The 19,534-nt window shown below is 23.9% G+C and overlaps 1 protein-coding gene across 14 annotated transcripts in view; it reads left to right on the top strand.

Annotated features, from left to right (window-relative positions):
- The window catches only part of LOC126899141 (protein alan shepard), a 57,853-nt gene that overhangs the window by 23,506 nt on the left and 14,813 nt on the right, over positions 1–19,534 (top strand). For 12 of the 14 annotated variants that reach the window (XM_050673717.1, XM_050673716.1, XM_050673724.1 and 9 more), the window contains 2 exons: positions 4,467–4,751; positions 19,037–19,272. In XM_050673717.1, the coding sequence (XP_050529674.1) occupies positions 4,467–4,751; positions 19,037–19,272 (521 nt within the window). Of the gene's footprint in view, positions 1–3,503; positions 3,555–4,466; positions 4,752–18,555; positions 18,714–19,036; positions 19,273–19,534 lie in introns of those variants that run through there. The other 2 variants (XM_050673726.1, XM_050673729.1) reach the window with 2 other exon arrangements.

Genomic DNA, 19,534 nt, shown 5'->3' with positions numbered 1-19,534 from the left:
TAATATCCCATTCGTTTAGTGTTAGCCAAACGTCCAAGAATTTGTGGGACGTTTCCGCATTCTCACGTATCTAATTAAAATTTTCGAAAATTATTTGAATGGTTTAAAATTATTATTTTTGAACTCGAACAACCCGATGATCACTAAGAAAACGGAATTGAATTATTTATTAAAGACATTTTTGTTCACTTGTAGTATAATTTACAATAATAATATAAATAATAGTAAGTGTCTCATCGAAAAGTCGTTATATAATTACTTAATCGTTCTTTGGCTATACGACACGTTAGAACGATAGTTAAAACCATTCGTCTTCGACCCTAGTTTACAGAAAAAATAGCTATTCTAATTAGCCTTATCTCTAAGTAGCGCACTATATTATTTATTTGTGGGTAATTGTAAAAAAAATATCGATTACGCTTCAGTTTTTATTTATTTATATATGCACTATAGAAACGTTTTAAAGAGTACGTTATTCGTATTAAACTAGCAGATAATGTAAACTAAAACTAGTTGGGGTATTCTTTATAATCCTTATAGAACATTTTGTTAGACAGCTGATGTACGTGACTCTACAATTCATACTTCTATTTTTCCTTTTTACATTTATACTAATAGTTATTTTATTCATAGGAATTATATATATAGTACTTAATCGTAACGCTTTAAATATCGAATTTACGCACTTAGTATACTGCTAAACCAATGTTGTATTAAAAATAATAGTACAATATAATTTCCCCTTAATTATTATTGTCTTTTAAACTAGAAAAATTGACATTACTAATGATAAATAAACGTATTTTTACTATTAAATAAATAATTGAATCTAATGTTTTTTTTCGATTTTGAAATACTATGGATCATCACGTGACGTTTTAAAAGAATAGGTCGGATGAGAAAACTATTTATAATTTACAGGAGAGGTCATCATTTCAATAAATAAGCGTATATATGTATGAAGAAAAGTTATGAAGTATTTATTTTTACCGTTCATGTGAAGAGATAGGTAGTTTGCATCCGGTTAGTTTTTTTTTTTTTTTTGCCATTTTTGCGTTTCTCTTCATTTTAAACAATATACTACTAGTATATACCGTACAGTTGACCAATTGATGCACGTCAGTGAGTGTGTGTCACGAATATGAATGGTGTTAGTCATTGTGAATGCAAGTTATCGAAGTGAAGAATTTTCTTTTTTAATTTAGTATTAAAATACTTTAATAGAGAATTTATTCGTATGGTTTCATTTTAAATTATGAAATCAGTTGTAATTATAATATAGAACTTTTAATATCCTGTTTAAATAACTACATGATTATATTCTGAGTTCTTGGATACATGAGTGCGCCTTAGAGGAGGAATATCTTTGATTTTTTGTTGATATAGTTAATTTTTATAAAGATTTTAACCTTACCAAAACAAAATTATCTTTAACATGAAATTCTGGTATTAGTTTGTTTCTTTAAACAGTATTAATGTTCTATTAATTATAACACAAACTGTCAAACTGAGTATTATTCAGTGTACATTATCTTACGTCGTGTACTTTTCATATTTTCTTAATGAGAAATAGGGCACGTACATGTAGCGTTTAATCTTTTTTTTTTATTATTTACTACCGTTGGTTAAAGACTATTACGTGGTTATGCATTTTTGAACTACATTTTTGAAATGAATAACTTCTATTCTAGACAATTTGTTTAATTTCTTAAAACTGAATATTATTACTGTGTTATTAAGTGAACTATCATAAATTTGTATGAAATCTTATAACCAAATTTAATGTGTATATTTGTTAACACGTATTTGTCATCTTGGGTGAAATTAATAAAAATAATTGGTCTGCTAGTATATTGCAACAGTGTGTACAATCATCAGATTAAATTAAGTCTTTCGCCAATATAATACTATCATTAAATAAAAAAAAGTTATAATAAATAAATAATGTAAAATTATTTATCGAAATTAGACGAATAATCTATTAGGAAATTTGAAGTAAAAAAAAAAAATATATCTTATAAGTTGTACAAATCATAGCTAAAAAATCTCGTGATACAATGCTAAGGATTGAAGAATTGTTAATGTGTATAATTTATTCTTTGTTTAGTTGTTTAAATCGCGGATGGGCCTAAATTTATTTTTAATTATCTTGCGTACATAAATTAGATTGAAAAATTTTGTTAGTGTGATTTCTAAGCATACACTGTTCATCTAGATGAAATACATTATTTTTATAAAGGTTTCTATAAAATGTTTTTAAAAGTTAACTGAAATTTTCAAGTTTCTTACATGTTTAATGATGCTTTTTCCTAAATATTTTACTCGGTATGCTAATATTTTCTTGAGAAATTTTATTGGAACTACTAATTTGGTGCTTCGTTAACAAAGTGCGACTGATTTGGTACGAAGGCGGTGACTATAATGTGGGTTCTCCTTTAAATAACGGATATATGACATATTTTGTACATGTGGTGTTCTACGAAGTCCTTTTATAGCTATATTGTTATAGACTCGTTTAGACGGTAGTAGCAAAAAGAAAAGATGACGCACAATTATTTGTCTTACTTAATGATTTTGACAGATTATTATCATTCATAAGTTTTCATTTATGTTTCTAGAAATTTTTACTACATACTTGGCTCTCGACAAACTAATAATTTATCTCATAACTCTCCATATACTTATTAATACTTTGGAACGGTAATGATATTGCATAACAAATATATAATACTATATTCAAAAAATAGTTTACATTGAATACGGCCTCTAGCATTTTGATGACGATTTCACCTAACTAGTTGTCATTTAACTATAGCACTAAGTGTATTTATGACATACATTAAAAAATGTTTTGTTTATTATTTATTGCAGGCTATGCACATATTTTAGTACCATATTTTTGACGACTAATCGAATGGCCCACATTATAATTACATGTATGAACTAAACAGTAATTTTTAAATATACTTTAAAATTTATAAATGAAATTACATGCCACATTACCATTCAAAAAATTAATACACATAATATTAAAAAAACTTAGAGTTCCAATAGTTAATATTAATATTTATAAACTAAAGAATTATAAAATATCAATGTTAATTGTTTAAAACTATACAGAGTATTTAAAAAGTAAGGAAACGGATGAATGTTATAAACAATTAGAACAATAAACACCCTTTTTTTCCTTTTTGATCACTCTGTATGTTATAACACATAAAAAAATTACCTATCTTAAAATTTACTTTTCTAGTTCTAATTCTCACATGATAAAATTTATTTGGTTCAAATAACAAAAATATACAGGGTGTTCAGTAAGTCAGGAAACGGGTTTCTATTGTTCTCATGGTTTGTAACAATATATACAGGGTATACTTTAAATTAACATGTAATATCATTATAACACAAATAACAATTTTTAGCTTTGATAAGAAGCTAAGAAGATATTAATTTTACTGTTTTTTTTATGTGTCTGTAATCGCTTTTTTTCAGCTATCATTGAATCTATTTTTTGAAAAATGAATGTTGTAGTTAAAAAAAATGTTATTTTTGTGGTAAAAGTTTTATATTTCAATACATTTTTTTTTTTAGTCATTTTGTTTATTTAAAACTGTGTAGTAAATACGAGTAAATATCACATTTGACACCCTTTTTTACAGTTACAAAAATGGTTTAAGTGTGAGTTAAAAGTATTTTCAATGATTATTGGAAACTTTTAATGTCAATTTTAATGTGTATAATCAAAAGAAGGGGTGGTTTTTCCCCAAAAAAATGTTCTGATTACCAATTGCTTATGATGAGGTAAAGAAATGCAGTATGATTCTTTTAATATGTCGATAGCTACTTTTAGCCACTTGATATCTCTTAAAATAATAATTATGTTAATAAATTCCTTTTTTAGTTTCATATATTTCTCAATTCATCAATTATAAAGTATTTTTTAATTCATCCATTGTACCTTATAAAGGCGTCAGCTTTATATTTTTGAATGGCTACAAATACATATTTAACATCTATATATTTTTTATAAAAAAATCATTATTTAACAAAACAATAGGGATATTGTGTTTAATAGATCACCCTATGCATAATATAATTATACAAAGTATCAGACTGAACTGACAATGCTTATATCTTTTGATCGAATTATCATTTTTTGAATTTTTTTTTTTTAATAATTACTGCCTTCTTAGATACATTTTAAGCATATTTCTTATTAGTAATCATTTATAAGAAAAATAAAAATAATTTAACTTGCATGTTAGTATAATGTGTAAAATTCATAGATATTTTGTCTAAATTGAGGTTTTTAAATAGACGATTAAAATGTTTATTCTAATTAAAAAAAAAGTGTAAGAGAAAATGAAAAGTTTTAATAAGGAAGAATATTACATTGTTTTTAATTATATTTTTATAATAAATTACATTACATTCATACTAAACCTTAAATTTTGTTTGTTTTTTAGGTTCAGCGTACACAGTTGAATAGCGGATACAACAATACCGGTGGTAGCCAGTGCTTGAATAACACGAGCTTTGGTGGCAAATCGGTTGCGTTACCAGGCCATCACGGTGGCCCACCCGGTATGACTGGTAATTATGCTAGTGGCGCCCCTACACAATATCACCACAGAGCAACAACTGGCTGGAATTCGGCACCCTTACCTGCACAACAATACCGATACGGAACCGGTCCCGTTCCCCAGACAACCATGTCGCCTTACACTTCTTATAATCCAAATCCAACTACAGTAAGTTTACTTATTTAATATTTTATAGACGCGCTACATTAAGAAACACTCTTTAGCAATATTTTCTTTAGACTTGGTATAATTAAATTATATTTTCAGCGATAGATTAAAAATATGTCCATGAAATTTTTGAATTCTACTCTTCAATAATTGGATTATTTGATTACTCTGACTATTTATATCGAATTTCTTCAGTTAAATCGAGTTTGGCTAAAATAAGTTCAAACATATTAAATTCAACCAGAGATAAATATTTTCTTAATTATTTGTTTATTTTCCATATTAAATTCTAATAATATTTTTATAAAATCAAATTCAATTAAAACATATATTTATAACCTCATATTAAATATGAGGTTATAAATATATGTTTATATAAATAAAATTTTGCCATGTACTTTTGCATTCAAAGAATAATATGTCCTCGTTGTTTTAATTTATTTCTTATTATTAAAATTATAGATGCTCTATTCAGAAAATAATTATTATTTGTTTGTACGAGTAATAATTATATAAATTTTAATATAATAATTATATAAATATAAAATGCATATATTTTGAAAATTACTTCATTATTATTTGAATTATGAATTAATCAAAAATAATTATATAAAGCAAAACCAAGTCAATATTGCTTACAATTTTTTGGTGTAATGCTCATATGTTACATGGAACGATAAAATTGTTGTATATGGTTGTCAACTGCGCTCCGTGTGTTTTAAATGACATTGAATCAATGGTTTTGTTTTATTATACGACCTTGAGCTTTTATTTTTTACTCGTATTAATGTATATAATTTTTGTGCCTATGTGACATTTAAAAAATTTCCTCTATTTTATTCTAAGTAAAATACTATAGTTATTGAAGTTATATAACAGAGAAACAGAATATAAATCGATAAAAAAATTACTATAATTTAATATTGAGTATAGTAAAAGTAGTATTATAAAGTCCTCCTATAATTTCTTAAAAATGATTCAATCCTATTTATGTTTAGACAACTTTTTACTTATATTGAAATACTTGTTAAGGTAAATTATTCAATAAAAAATTTATACTGATACATATGTGGTTTGAATAAAAATTAGTTGACATTAATACAGTTGTAAAAAAATTACCAATAAAAATTTCGTGTTAGATTTTAAAGTTAATTTTTCTAACCTTCGAGTCCAATAAAACCGGTTAAATATGACGTACCCGGCTTTTTAACCGTCATCTTATCAATAATATATAACTTAATTATAAATTTCAACCTAAGAAACAAAAATTTTATAGTTTGTAATTTTTTTTCTAAGTTTAATCTTGAAATAATGTATTGCTTATGTTTTGTAATATTTTACTTGAGAAACAATTTATCGATAAATGTTATTTGATAACAAAATATCGATAATTACTAATTACTCAAACTAAATTATGTGTAAGCATAACAGTAATTGATTAACTAATAGTTTTGGATTAAATTTTTTTCTTACACAATACAAATTATATTTTTACATAAAACTTAGTAAAAACAGTAATTAAGCTATTGAAAATACTTAAACTAATGTATTTATATCTTCAAAATTAATATTCAAATTATTTTATACTAGATTATATATTTTTCTTAGTTGGATTACGGAATATATCGATAGTGTCTCCTGACATAAATCTTGACTTAACAAAAAAGTTTTGAAATTATTTTTATTGGAACATGCATAGTATTTTTGATATAGAGGAAGTATTCAAATATTGGTGTTCAATTAAATCTAAAAAAAATTTGATTTCATTATTATTAAATCATATATTCAATTAAAAAAAAATGTTTGAGTATTAATGCAATTATTTGACAAGAAAAATGTATAGCCTATTAGATTTTTTATAATAGTTAAGTAAATACAAATTAATTTTAAGTAATGTTTTTAATTTATCCAGAGATAAGTATTTAATCTTAAGATGAGATTCTGAACTACTTAGTGCTGTGTTTACAACGATCTTTCTCTCAAAGTTTCCTTCTGTCGAATCTTAACACATATTATATATTATTTCAAAAATTCATCATACTAAAACTTAAGTTAGAAAGTTGCTATTTGCATCACATTCTCTGTTAATTTTAGTTAAGTAATAAACTTATAATCTTCTATGAAAACATAATGATAATGTTGTTTATGAAGGGTACTCTAACATACAACGGTTTGTTTTTCATTGTTTACTTGGCACAACTGTTATGAGTAGAGACCACTAAATGAAAAATGAAATACTACCTAGTATTAATTTTAAGTTAAACATCAACATAACAATTAATTTTTAAATAATTTAGGTGGTTTTGAGTTGAATAACTCAAGTTGAATAATACTTACAATTTGATTAAGATAAAAAATAAGTAGTTAAATATTATAAATTAATAGTTAAAGTAATACCCCAAAGTAAAAAATAATCATAATCACTCCTCTATTAAAGTTTTTTGGCTTGGCCTCATTGGATAATTTGTTATATAAATAGATACTACTCTCGCTTATTCCCCTATCTTTGTTATACACACAAATGGCTCCCAATGACCGCATACCAGTGCTGTACTCGTTACGATATGTAATTTTGGCACGACCAAAATAATAAACAGGGTAAAGTTATGTTTGGTATACTAGTCGAGCTATATTTATCATATAACGATAATAGATACAATCACATATTGATGTTGCCATTATTATATACTTGTCATAAATTTTTATTTCATTAAATTAACTAATAACATATTTTTAATTAGAACAACTTAAAAGTTTAGATTATCAATCAACTTGAACTGTTCTTTGTGTAGTAAAAATACTACACAAAATCTTTTTATTATATCAGGCAAATCATCTATTTTTTCGTATAGACATTAAAGTTGAGAAATTAAGTTAGGCTACCCATTTTTCCAAATGCCCAAATATTATTTACCTTATTATTACTTATCTTATTACTTACTTATTATTACTTATATATTACAAATATTACTTATCCAAATATTGTGTTTAAAAATTGAATTTTTAAAATTTTTAATAGTTTTTCAACTATTAATATTATTCATATTAGATATGAATAATTTATTGTATAAATTCCAGCAATGTATACAAAAAAATCAAAATTATTTTTTGGAGCAGTTTTTTTGTTGTTGAACTTTTTTTGCTTAAAGGAATTTTAATAGAGTATTTTTTATTTCTAGGCAATATTATTGAACATTTGTTAATATTTTCCGCGTCATTTTTTTTTTTTTTTTATGTAAAACATTTTTCACCCTTAATGATAAGATTTTGCGGACTTGCTTTATTCTTTGTTGTCTTAGCTTACCTTACAGTATCTAAATTTTATTTATAAAAACCTATACTGACAGAGTCGTATTAAGATAAAGTCATGTTCAACATTATTATTTGTGTAAATAATGTTGTGTTTTTATGCTAATGATTTCAATAACCACGGGTGGCGAAGCTAAGGAAATTGTGTGGAGGAATGCGTGTATCAACTATTGTTATGTTAAAAAAGCGAACAGACTTATTTAATTTAGTTATTTTTTTTAACAACTGAAAACCTGTAAGAGTACATTGTTCATCAACTTCGCTGGGGTAACGTGTGTCCGAAGACGTGTCATCGTACCTGTAATATTGTAATCCTTTGGTGGCACTCGATACGTTTTTCGCATTCTTTCCTAACAAAAAAGTAATTACAAATACGTCACCCATTACTAAAAAACATTTCCCATTGCATACAACTTGTTCGAGTTTATTCTATTTAATCCAGTATGTTTTACCGGATAACAAAATGAACAATATGTATTTTTGGTATTGTTAATTACTTTGACAATCTAACTATGCGTATGTCTCTATTATTCAATACTTGTGTTTGAAAAGATAGTAGAATGCGTATGCAAGTATGCACCCGTGTATAAAAAACTACTACTCGCAAACATGCTGTCCTTGAAAGTAGAATGAGTATTGCAAACATTTTATTAGTTGTGCAAAAAAAAAAAAATGATTGAGGAAAGTACGTATAGCAAATGTTATTTTATTCGCGATTAGGTCATCGCTGTTATAATATGGTCACGGGGACAATATTATCAGGACTGTGTACGTAATAATCATTCTGTGTGTTAAGTATCGAGTTAGCTTCAAAAAGATATCCATATTTGAGTTATAAACACACTTAATATAACTATATATTCTATTTATTTATTCATTGCAAATAACACTCAATAAAAATAAAAATGAAGAATGTACAAATCATTTACTAAAAGTAACTTTTGTGATAATTTATCTATCTAGTATATAATATTAACTATTATGAGTCTTATTTTAATATTGAACTATTTGTAATAATTTATATTAAGTTAAAAACATCATTAACTCGCCAGTTTTAGCGCGATTTATTGTATCATTTATAACAATCTTAATTGTATATTATCTTAATTGTAACTAAAATTTATATTTTATGTATATTAACGCTGATATTGTTTTTCTAAAAATATGAAACTAGTAGTAATTAGGAAGCCTCTTCACTATCAAAGTACAACAATAATAGTTTAATAGTTTTTGTTAATAATAATTGTTCAAAAATTCCATTTGACAAATTTGTTTAGTTGAACAATATATACAAAGTGTTTATTTTAATGCTAGCCATTCATTTCTCTTTAAATAATAATTATGCTAAGAAAATAATTTTTTAGTTTCATATACTTATTGATTTATCAATTATTAACTATTTATTTTTATAATTTTGGAAGTTATTACCATTTTATACATGTTGTTCTTAAAAAATTAAAGTTGACGCCCTTATAATTGATGATTTAAAAAAAAATCTTAATTATTAATAACTCGAGAAATATGTGAATTTAAAAATTATCATTTTTTTAACAATATTGTTTTACGCATAATTATTATTATTTTAAGTAAATTGAATGTCAAATGTTGAGGAGAGTATCACCTCTGTATATCGATATACGCAATGAATAAGGCTGTAACACAATTTTTCTTACTTTTCATGAGATCAAAAATAAAATATATTCTCCGATACGCTCAATATATTTATCAATTTTCGTAGTAGTTTAATTCCGATTCAAACCAAATTTTCTATATTTTGATGAAAGTTATTATAAGAAGAGTAAAGCCTAATCCAAATATCTCATAATTTCAATGTCCAATTTTTTGAGTTACTACCTTATTCGTTGCACTTGGGTATATGTATATTTATTTATTTTAAATCGGTATTAAATGTGAGTTCTAAATTTTTACATAAACATGCCTTTATTATAACTTACTTAATTAAAAGAAACAAATAAAATGAGACCACTTGAGTTTAATTGTACTGACTAGATATCGAGAAAATCTTTTGGTTCGCGTTCAATTACAACTGAATAAAAATTTTGGCACATTAAATTTAATTTTTATATTAGTTAATCATAGCTTCAAGGTACTTTTTATCGATTTTTACAAGTAAATTGACCAGTAAAAGAAAATAAAATCTCAGCATGTTGAAATTTCTCAATCCAGAACTACTTTAAAGTCATAACTATTTATTTATTTTTGGACCTTTATTTTGCTTATCAGTTGTATCACGAGCCGCGGTGAACTTTTATTCTTAATTTGATATATTGATTGAAAAAATCGTAAATAATTATTTTGATTTATTGTAATAAGAGTATGATTATTATCGTACTCTTAATAGTATGTATACTACTACATTTTAACCAAGGTTAATTCTGTTTAAATAATGCAATATTTTCAGTGTTATAAAAGATTTTTTTTTGAATATTAAGTAAACGACAATTTAAAAATAGTCAAGTAAAAGTATAAGAGAGTAAACAATATTAAAATTGTGTGTTATTGTCCTTGACATTGGTCTTAGACGAAAATCAGGGAGCAATGGTATGATAATGATGAAACACATTATGCCTGGACTATAGTGCCATAACATAATCGGTGACCTCTCTCTTATTTAGGACTTTTATCAGATCAAACATGAGAAACACAAACATGAACTCTTGATATCTACGATTATATTTCTTTGATTTTAAAACTGAAACTGAGATAAATATAAGTCTAGCAGTGATTTTGCGTAATTAAGTATGAGGGGGTTAGATGATCTACACAGAACAAAAATATTAAGGATCAAGTAGAGTAAATGTAAACTAATGGGATTATTGTAAATATATTTTTTAAAAGAGATGTATATGTTTATTTTTTTGTTTATATTTTACAAGGATAAATATATACTTAGATTGGAATAGTTTTATCTAAACTAATATCTACTGAATATTTTAAGAGAAATAATAAATTTATACTAGCTCTATTTGATCCTGTATAGTGAAGGTAATTTTATTCGTTGTGGGGTAGTGAAAATTTTTAAATTTTTAAATTCCATCATGATAATGTGTCTTAAATGTTTAACCCAAAAGTAAAATAAATTATAAACGAATTTAAATTTATATTCCATTGAAGTTTCAATGAATAAAATAGCTTGCAATATACTTACAATAAAGTTAAATGAGAAAATGAAAATGTTATGTTATTTTTTTATGTATATACAAATATATTTTCAATATTTTTTTGTTCACCATGAACTAAACTCATACTTAATTTTATTTAGTTTTACGTTTTCCATAGAAAACGTTTATATTTATTCTACATTATATCAAAAGAGGGGCGGCCCCTCTTAGAACTGTCGTCGATCACCAAAAATGTAGTATAAAAAGTCTTTTAAATTAAAAGATTGATTTTGTTGTCTAAATAAACTTACATTTGCTTTAAAATAATTATGGATTATGGATCTTACTATAATTTTTATTTAAATCAATTTTTATAAACTTTATTGGACTTATTTCATTGTTCTCGTAGTATTCATTCGGAATCTTAACAAAATGGAAAGATAAGATTTTTTTTTTTAATTTGTAATGAATTATTATTAAAATACAAATAAACACAATTTCTTCAGGGATAACTTCTCTTGAAGTGTCAATGATAGTAGTTCTAAGGTCTTCACAAAAAAATGCTGTTTTTCTCATAAAAGAAACATATTTTTTTCAACTTATTTAGTGTTATTTATAAATGAGACTATACTATGATATAATATATAAACATAACTTTCTTCGTTTGTTTCTAATTTAATGTAAGTTAACAGAAATTGTAGAACAAAACTATGCAAAGTATTTTTTTATTATACAAGACTAATTAATTAAAATATATTTTTTATGTAATGTATATCTGTGTTGCAAATATAAAAATTTTAAAGTTACAGTTTTAAAATTACTTATTTATAAGGAGAATTAAATTTTATAGGAAACTAATTGAAAATAAGAATTATTAACAAAATAACTTGCATATCTTGAAAAATTATAGCATGTTACTGTTTTAAATTATGCACGTCTATTTAAATAACTTTTTTTATCATCAAAATATCAAAAAATTATTCTGTCAAGAAATTTTAATGTTATGAATATTTAAAAAATGTGATGTTTGTCCTATAAACATTATTATTTTAATAGTTTTCAAAGAACACTCATAAAATGGTATTTAATTAGACCTACTCAAGCGTTATCTATTATGTGTATAGCATAAGGGCTAAATGATTCATTTTCGTTAAAATTAAGCATGTTTTTTTTTTTTTTTGGTAACTGTTATGTTATGTAACTGCTTTGCTCTATTGAGCCGTAAGCGCAGCGCATTTGCTTATTAATTACTTCTACTGTGTTTAAAAATAGTAATCGATAGTTACCTTTACAACCAATAATAATTAAAATAATAAGCTATCTTTAATTTGCTAGTTAAAACTCGAAGGTCTCGATACAACAATTGAGATGTACAATACATTTTAATTATAGTTTATTATAAAATAATAAGCATATGTTACTAATAAATTACAAAATTTTTATGTTAACATTTTCTAATCTAGAGTCAAAACAAGAGTATTTTGAAGATAGATTTAAAGAAAAATATGTTTGAGACTATACAGAATTATGTATTTAAATAAATATAATATAATAATTTTGTTTAAAGCAACAATAAATTGAAGACATGGACAATAATAATCATTTGTAAATTATCGTTCTTTATGTAGAGTAAAATAATATAAGTTTAATAAATATATTTTTCAATGTGCAATATTTTTTCAGAATTACATGCTAATCATGTTACACATATGGTTGACTAAAAAGTGTTAAATTCAATTTCATATTTAACTTTTTTATTGTATACAGTGATACAGTTAAAAGTTATAGTATTCAGTCCATACTATATCTATTAATTTTCATAATGAGTATTGAATTTAGACGATTCCTTTACTATCCGCAAAAAATTGCTATAAATGAAAGTTGATGAGTAAAGAAACAGTTTTCAACTCAATAATCAATTAAACATCGCTTAATTTTCAAAAATAGCTAAATTGTTAGGGGAGTTATCAACATCTTCAAGAAAATTTACCTAAATTTAATACAGTGTAGAAATTTGAAAAATTTGATGCAAAAAGAAAGCTACATATTTTTGAATATCCGTTAATAAAGTTTTATATTTCAGTAGGGTAGATGTAAATAAATGGGGTTATAGTAAAATTCATTTTTTTCTTTTAAAATATTTAGTATATTTTATTAAATAGTGTTCAATATTATCTTATTATTATATATTAAATATAATAATATTTAATATCATTAAATGAGTGTTTATAGTCAAATTTGTGCATATTCTACATTTTCACATATTTTTGGGTTTTTAGACTAATATATATATATATATGAATCTCTTCTCTCTATACACTAATTTACTCTAAAATACATAGACGTTAATATCTATTCTTCTTATCGTTTTCTATAACTGATCTTAAATGTACATTACATTTAATTCTATCATTATGGATTTATTTTTACCTCCAGTCTATCCATTTTTAACTACATATTCTACATATTTTAATGAATCAAACTTACTTTATAAAATGTTTATTGTTTAGTTAATTGTTATATAGGCTTTAAAAAACCGTTTACAACTATAATTTATGAACTGAAAAAAAGTCCTTTTTTAAAAGACTCCTCTTGAAATATGCCAAACTATTAATTAATTTGTTTAATATTTATATGATATTGCATTGTTATTTGAAACGGTACTATACATTTCAGAAGGACCTTTCTTTTAGTGTAAATATTAAACATAAGTATTGACCTTTAATATTTTTATATATTTTATATATTTATATATATATATATAGATTTATTCTTTCTAAATTACTAATTTTATTTAAAAAGTAATTTGCAAATTACTCTTTTTACAATTTTGATCCGACATCTGAATATCATGACCACAATATTAATGCTGAAAGCTTAATTCTATTAGATATTCTGTATACATTACAGAATTATCATTTTTATTATTTATAAATAAACTGATATTTAAATATAATTTGGAACAATATAAAATTATTAAAATAATACATTAAAATAAATTTATTATAAAAATAAATAAAATATAGAATTTTTTATTTTTGAATCCTTTACTCTGTTCAATTTTTATAATTTAAATCATGAACAATCAAAGTTTGATAATAATGATGTTAAAAAAACATAATCTAACCTATAAACATTACTCTGAATGCTAAGACATAATTATTAATATGATGAAATGGGGTAAATTTAATCGAATGTGGTAATTATAAATTAAATTTTTCTTTTAGAATATTTAACAGATTGTTTTTTAGATTGAAAAGTATTGGTTCTTATATGTGTTACTATCATATATATTGAATGTATGTTTGTATAATAAAAACTTAATATCTAAAAAAATGCATTTTAAATTACCCGACTTTACTCTAAATAATAATTCTTTTAATACTAGGTATTCTTAAAACAGTAATTTTTTTTCGGCTTTTGTTAGTTACATATTTATCCTTAGTTATCTGTCATAAAATATTATTTATGTTCATTCTTTATGCCTTTTAAGGGTATTAACTTGCAATTGCAACATACATATTTAATAAGCTCTAAAATAGAAAATTATGTAATTAAAAAAATGACTATTCGATAACATCTTTTGGGCAAGTATTTCAGAAGTTTTTAACATTTATACACCTTGGTTGGATAGAATTTAGGCCGAGAAATGTTTTGAGATATTAAAGTTGACAAATTGAGAGAAATATTAAACTAAAAGAAACAAATAAAAAAATGTTTAATTTTATTTTTCGATTAATTATGTTGATTATGATAAGAGTGAATTACTTTATAAATGTTTATAATAAATGCCAGAAAAATTATGTTAAGGGAAATCGAGTGGTAAGCGAATTAAAAGAATACAAATTAATTTTAAATGCTTAGTTGGTGTCTTGTTTTGTATCTAATAAAATATCTTAATTTAAGTAACAAAAAAAAATAAGGTTTAACTTACAAATTATTTTATTAGCTGTTTTGTTTCATCTTTGTTATGATAACAGTAATATGTTTGATATCAATAATTTCTCAGTGTATTCAGAAAAAATATGTTATCTAAATAAGATTCCCAATTGTTCATTCTTGTTATTTTTTTTATAACTCATAAATCTAGTTTTTTAGATTTTATAATAAAAATATTTGTGTGTTGCTTTATTTTTCTATAATAAGTAATTAATTATGGAATGGTTCTCAGTTTAGTAGCTGGTCATAGTTATGAATTGAAAATATTTTATTCTAAAACGGTTCAATGGTTTGAACCCATTTGTATAGTATGAGGTACACAGTAAAAAATTTATGCAATATCCTATTTTTTAATGCTTAAGTTATCCAACTTCTAATTAAATTTTTTAATAGTTAATTGTTTCCATTATAATATGAATAAAATGCAATAGATGTTTTTTACAGAACACTGCGCTGGACATTATTATTATTAATTAAAAGAAAATTTCTCCGGAAGTAACGGATTGTTTTACTGAAATATTTCTTCATACCATTTTGTTCTTGAATAAGAACTGACATCATTTATATGAATCAACTTTTATAAAATGTCACAAATATATACCTTGAATATTTTATACTTTAATTAATGTTTCTTGTTCAGCAAGTTAGTTGATAATCGTAACTTACCTTACATTATTTAATCAAGGATAAAAATCATTGTTTGTCCTAAAATAAAATTCTGTTATCATAACAATAGTAAGTATCATAATAACTGTTATTATGATCATAATTATTTTGTGATTTAATATGTGCAAACTTATATATAATATTTGGGTCAGGGGTGTTGGTTATATACTCAGATGTGTATAATTTTAATTATGAAAAAAACTGAATAATAACATTGTCATTACATCAAACGAGTTTAAAACGACATCATCTAGTTTAAAAAAGTTAAATGCAGTCGGTATTTGAGGCATCTTTTTAACATATCTGACAACGATTAAAATCATTATTATAAAACAACTCATTGCGTATTAGAAACAAATTAAAAATTAAATTTTCATTTTTACCAAAAATTACATGATTTTTGATTTAAGAGACCGATTAATCATATAGGACAAATCGTCGGAAGACGTTTCTTTTTTTCAACTATATATAGTATTAAAGAAACTATCAATTTGATTTAAATTAAATAAATGATACAGATATTGCTTTATTGTGCAAAACACTTGAAAATCAGCCAATTTTATCAAAAAATGTATAATGTTTTGCTCTAATGTCTGATTAAATGTTATTTATTTGTATTTAACCATAGTAAATATCAAGTTAATTGCAAAAAAAATTATTTTCAAAAGGTAGGATTTGAATAAATCCTACCTTTTTTATAATTTTATTATTAGAATAAAATGTTTACTAACAGATAATCAGTTTTGTGACATTATGTTTTAATATACTAACATTTAAAGATAAAAAAAAAAGTGAGAAGTTGGGTAGTGTTTAGTTACGTTCTACTTTAACCATAAGAATTATTTTACGTTGTGAACTCTTCTCGCCTTTAATTATAAATTGTATTAACTCAAAAAGTAATCTTATATTGACCCGTCAAAATTAGATTTAACAAATTCTGCATTTAACAGTAATAAAATAATCATAGGTTCCCATTTGTCTTCTGACAATTACCCTTAGAATTTATACGTGTATACATTTTTAAAAATTATCCTCAAATATCTTTATCTTATCCAGATGACATTTTATTCATATATCTATATCTAATTTAAATGACTTGGGTATCTATTCCCAACACTGCTGGTGTCCCAATGTTCTGATGAAGGTCAATTGTTCAGTTGTTGTTTTACATGTGCAATCATTTAAGGACGGACCAACAGTTAAATTTGATATAATTTAGTTGATTTTTACAAAATATTAATTTCAAAAGTTTGTTAGTTCTCAAGTATCAATTTCCATTGTGTCTCAATTAAATTAGCTTAGTAATAAAATAAAGTTAGCCAGCTGGCTTATAAATTGTTTATTATTTTAATAATTCGTATATTGTATTATAAATATTTGTAAACAGAACGTAGATAACATGATAGTCGATGATAACTACCAATATTAAATATTGGTGGTTAAAATTTTAATCGTCAATTATACAAACATTACATTTTAATGTTTTACATTACACTTATCTTTAATGGTTAACTAAATTTACTATCTTTAAGATTAATTATCAAATAGGAATTCGGTCAATAGAAAAATAACATTGTATTACAATACCAAATTTCCAATATGATTTTGTTGATGCGGTCTACCATTAATTATTTAAACTATAATACATATTCAGTTACAGCGATATTTTTGGTTACGTATTGTTTTAACTACACTGAACTTTATCCTTTCTGAAACTAAGCCGATAATTTGAACAATCTAAATAATATGCATGTTAGTACCAACCAATTTTATAGTTTCTTTTTATCATAATTATGAAGTTTTTTTTTTAAAGTAGACTAATAACACAATATTTCCGTACATTAACTGTATTTTACTCAACCATCTAATTTGTTAATTTCAATAATTACACACAGTCTTAGAACCACTATGGGTTTAAAAATGTAATGCTACTAAACAACATTATTTTTAATTATTACATATATAACTTGTAATTACTATCCTTAAAATAACAATTTAAAGTTATTAATATTTCTACCTCAACTATTTATTTATATATAAAATATTTTCTTAGTAAATAGCTTTTTGAAGTCAAAATTTTTTTATGAATATTCTCAAGTTCAGAAACAATTATTCAACAATAAGTGTACAAAAATTAACTAATATGTTACATAATTAAATAAGTAATGTTCCCACGTTAAATATTATACAATCAGTTTTTAGTTTTATCATCTTATTGCATGTAAACTGCTTTGCATTTTTATAATTAATTTATCAATCATATTTATTATCTTATTTGCGTTGTTATTGCTAACAAATGTTAAATCTTATTAACTTATGAAGTAGTAAAGTCTTCAAAAATTGTTTTTATATTATTTTTTACAATAATTAATATTTATTGATGTTGTGTTATAAATATCATTATTAATTATCGCTGCAGTGGTGTTTAATAATAAAAACCTAATGAATAATTAAATTACTAATTAGCCTTACAATAGTTTGTATAAATTACATGCGCTCACATTTATTTATGATGTTGTATTATTTTTGTGTAAATAAGTGAGTTTATGAGTCAGATGTTTTCCCGTCATCGAATATACATACTTACTTATAACTAAACCGATAACTTATAAAATAAAAAATAAAAATAAAGCCAAATGAAATACAAAAAATCGATATTGTCCTTTGGGACGTGTTTACGATAAGAAAAATAAATGGTATTGGTTGAATATGCCAACACTGCATAGTTAAGTGATATTATATAAACAGATATTCCCTTTTTTGAAATATCAGTGTCGAAAAAATGTTCCATCTTTTGTTACATAGTAAATTTAAATTATTAGTTTAAACACAGTTGTTTTCTGTTTTCTAGTACTTTTTAATTAGTCATATTTTAATTTATTTAAACTTTCTACTAAAAATATCAATGCGGATAATAATGTGTTTGGTAAATGCATACCATATATAGTACATTATATAATATATATATATATATATACTGGCGGCCAAAATTATTAGATCACCAAAGAAATTCGAATTAAAATTTCTGTCGATAATTTTTTGCAGGTGAATTATTTTTTCTTTGAATCTACAGCAATCATGTTTGTTAATATTATAATAATATTTAATAAACCAACAAGATATCAAATCTTATTTGAAAAAAATCTTAAAGTTATTGTGTGATCTAATAATTTTGGCCGGCAGTATATAATCCAAAAGAGTTTGATTAATTATTAAAAAAACTAATATTGAACGTTTAAACCGTTTTAGTACAACAGCAATAACAGAATTCCTACAGCGTCTTCGCCAGCAAATACGAACAGTAGTTCCAGCTCTAACACCAATGGAGGCACTTCTTTGCAATCATCTAATCAACCGACCACCAGTTCACCGTCTTCAGAATGTCAATCAGCAACTCCAGCTCAACAGTTGTCAAAAACAAATTTGTATATTCGCGGATTGAGTCAGAATACCACTGATAAAGATTTAGTTGCTATGTGTTCGCAGTGAGTATTGATATTAAATAATATCTATTTATTTATTTATTTATTTATTATTAATTTACGGGATAAACCCTTTTTTAAATACATATATGTTGGTTTTACATTAACTACATTTAATACGTATTACATAAAATCACTAAACAAAAATACAAAATATCAATTTATAACATATGAAATAACGTGGTATATATATACAATAACAAAAACAATCAAAATATAAATAGAAAAAAACAAAATATTATTATACATAATTACAACATAAAAT

This window comes from Daktulosphaira vitifoliae, unplaced genomic scaffold (assembly GCF_025091365.1).
Source record: "Daktulosphaira vitifoliae isolate Bord-2020 unplaced genomic scaffold, ASM2509136v1 Scaffold_2, whole genome shotgun sequence".
Classification (NCBI taxonomy): domain Eukaryota; kingdom Metazoa; phylum Arthropoda; class Insecta; order Hemiptera; family Phylloxeridae; genus Daktulosphaira; species Daktulosphaira vitifoliae.
Note: the sequence above shows the minus strand (reverse complement) of the source record. Positions and strands in the feature narration are given on the sequence as shown.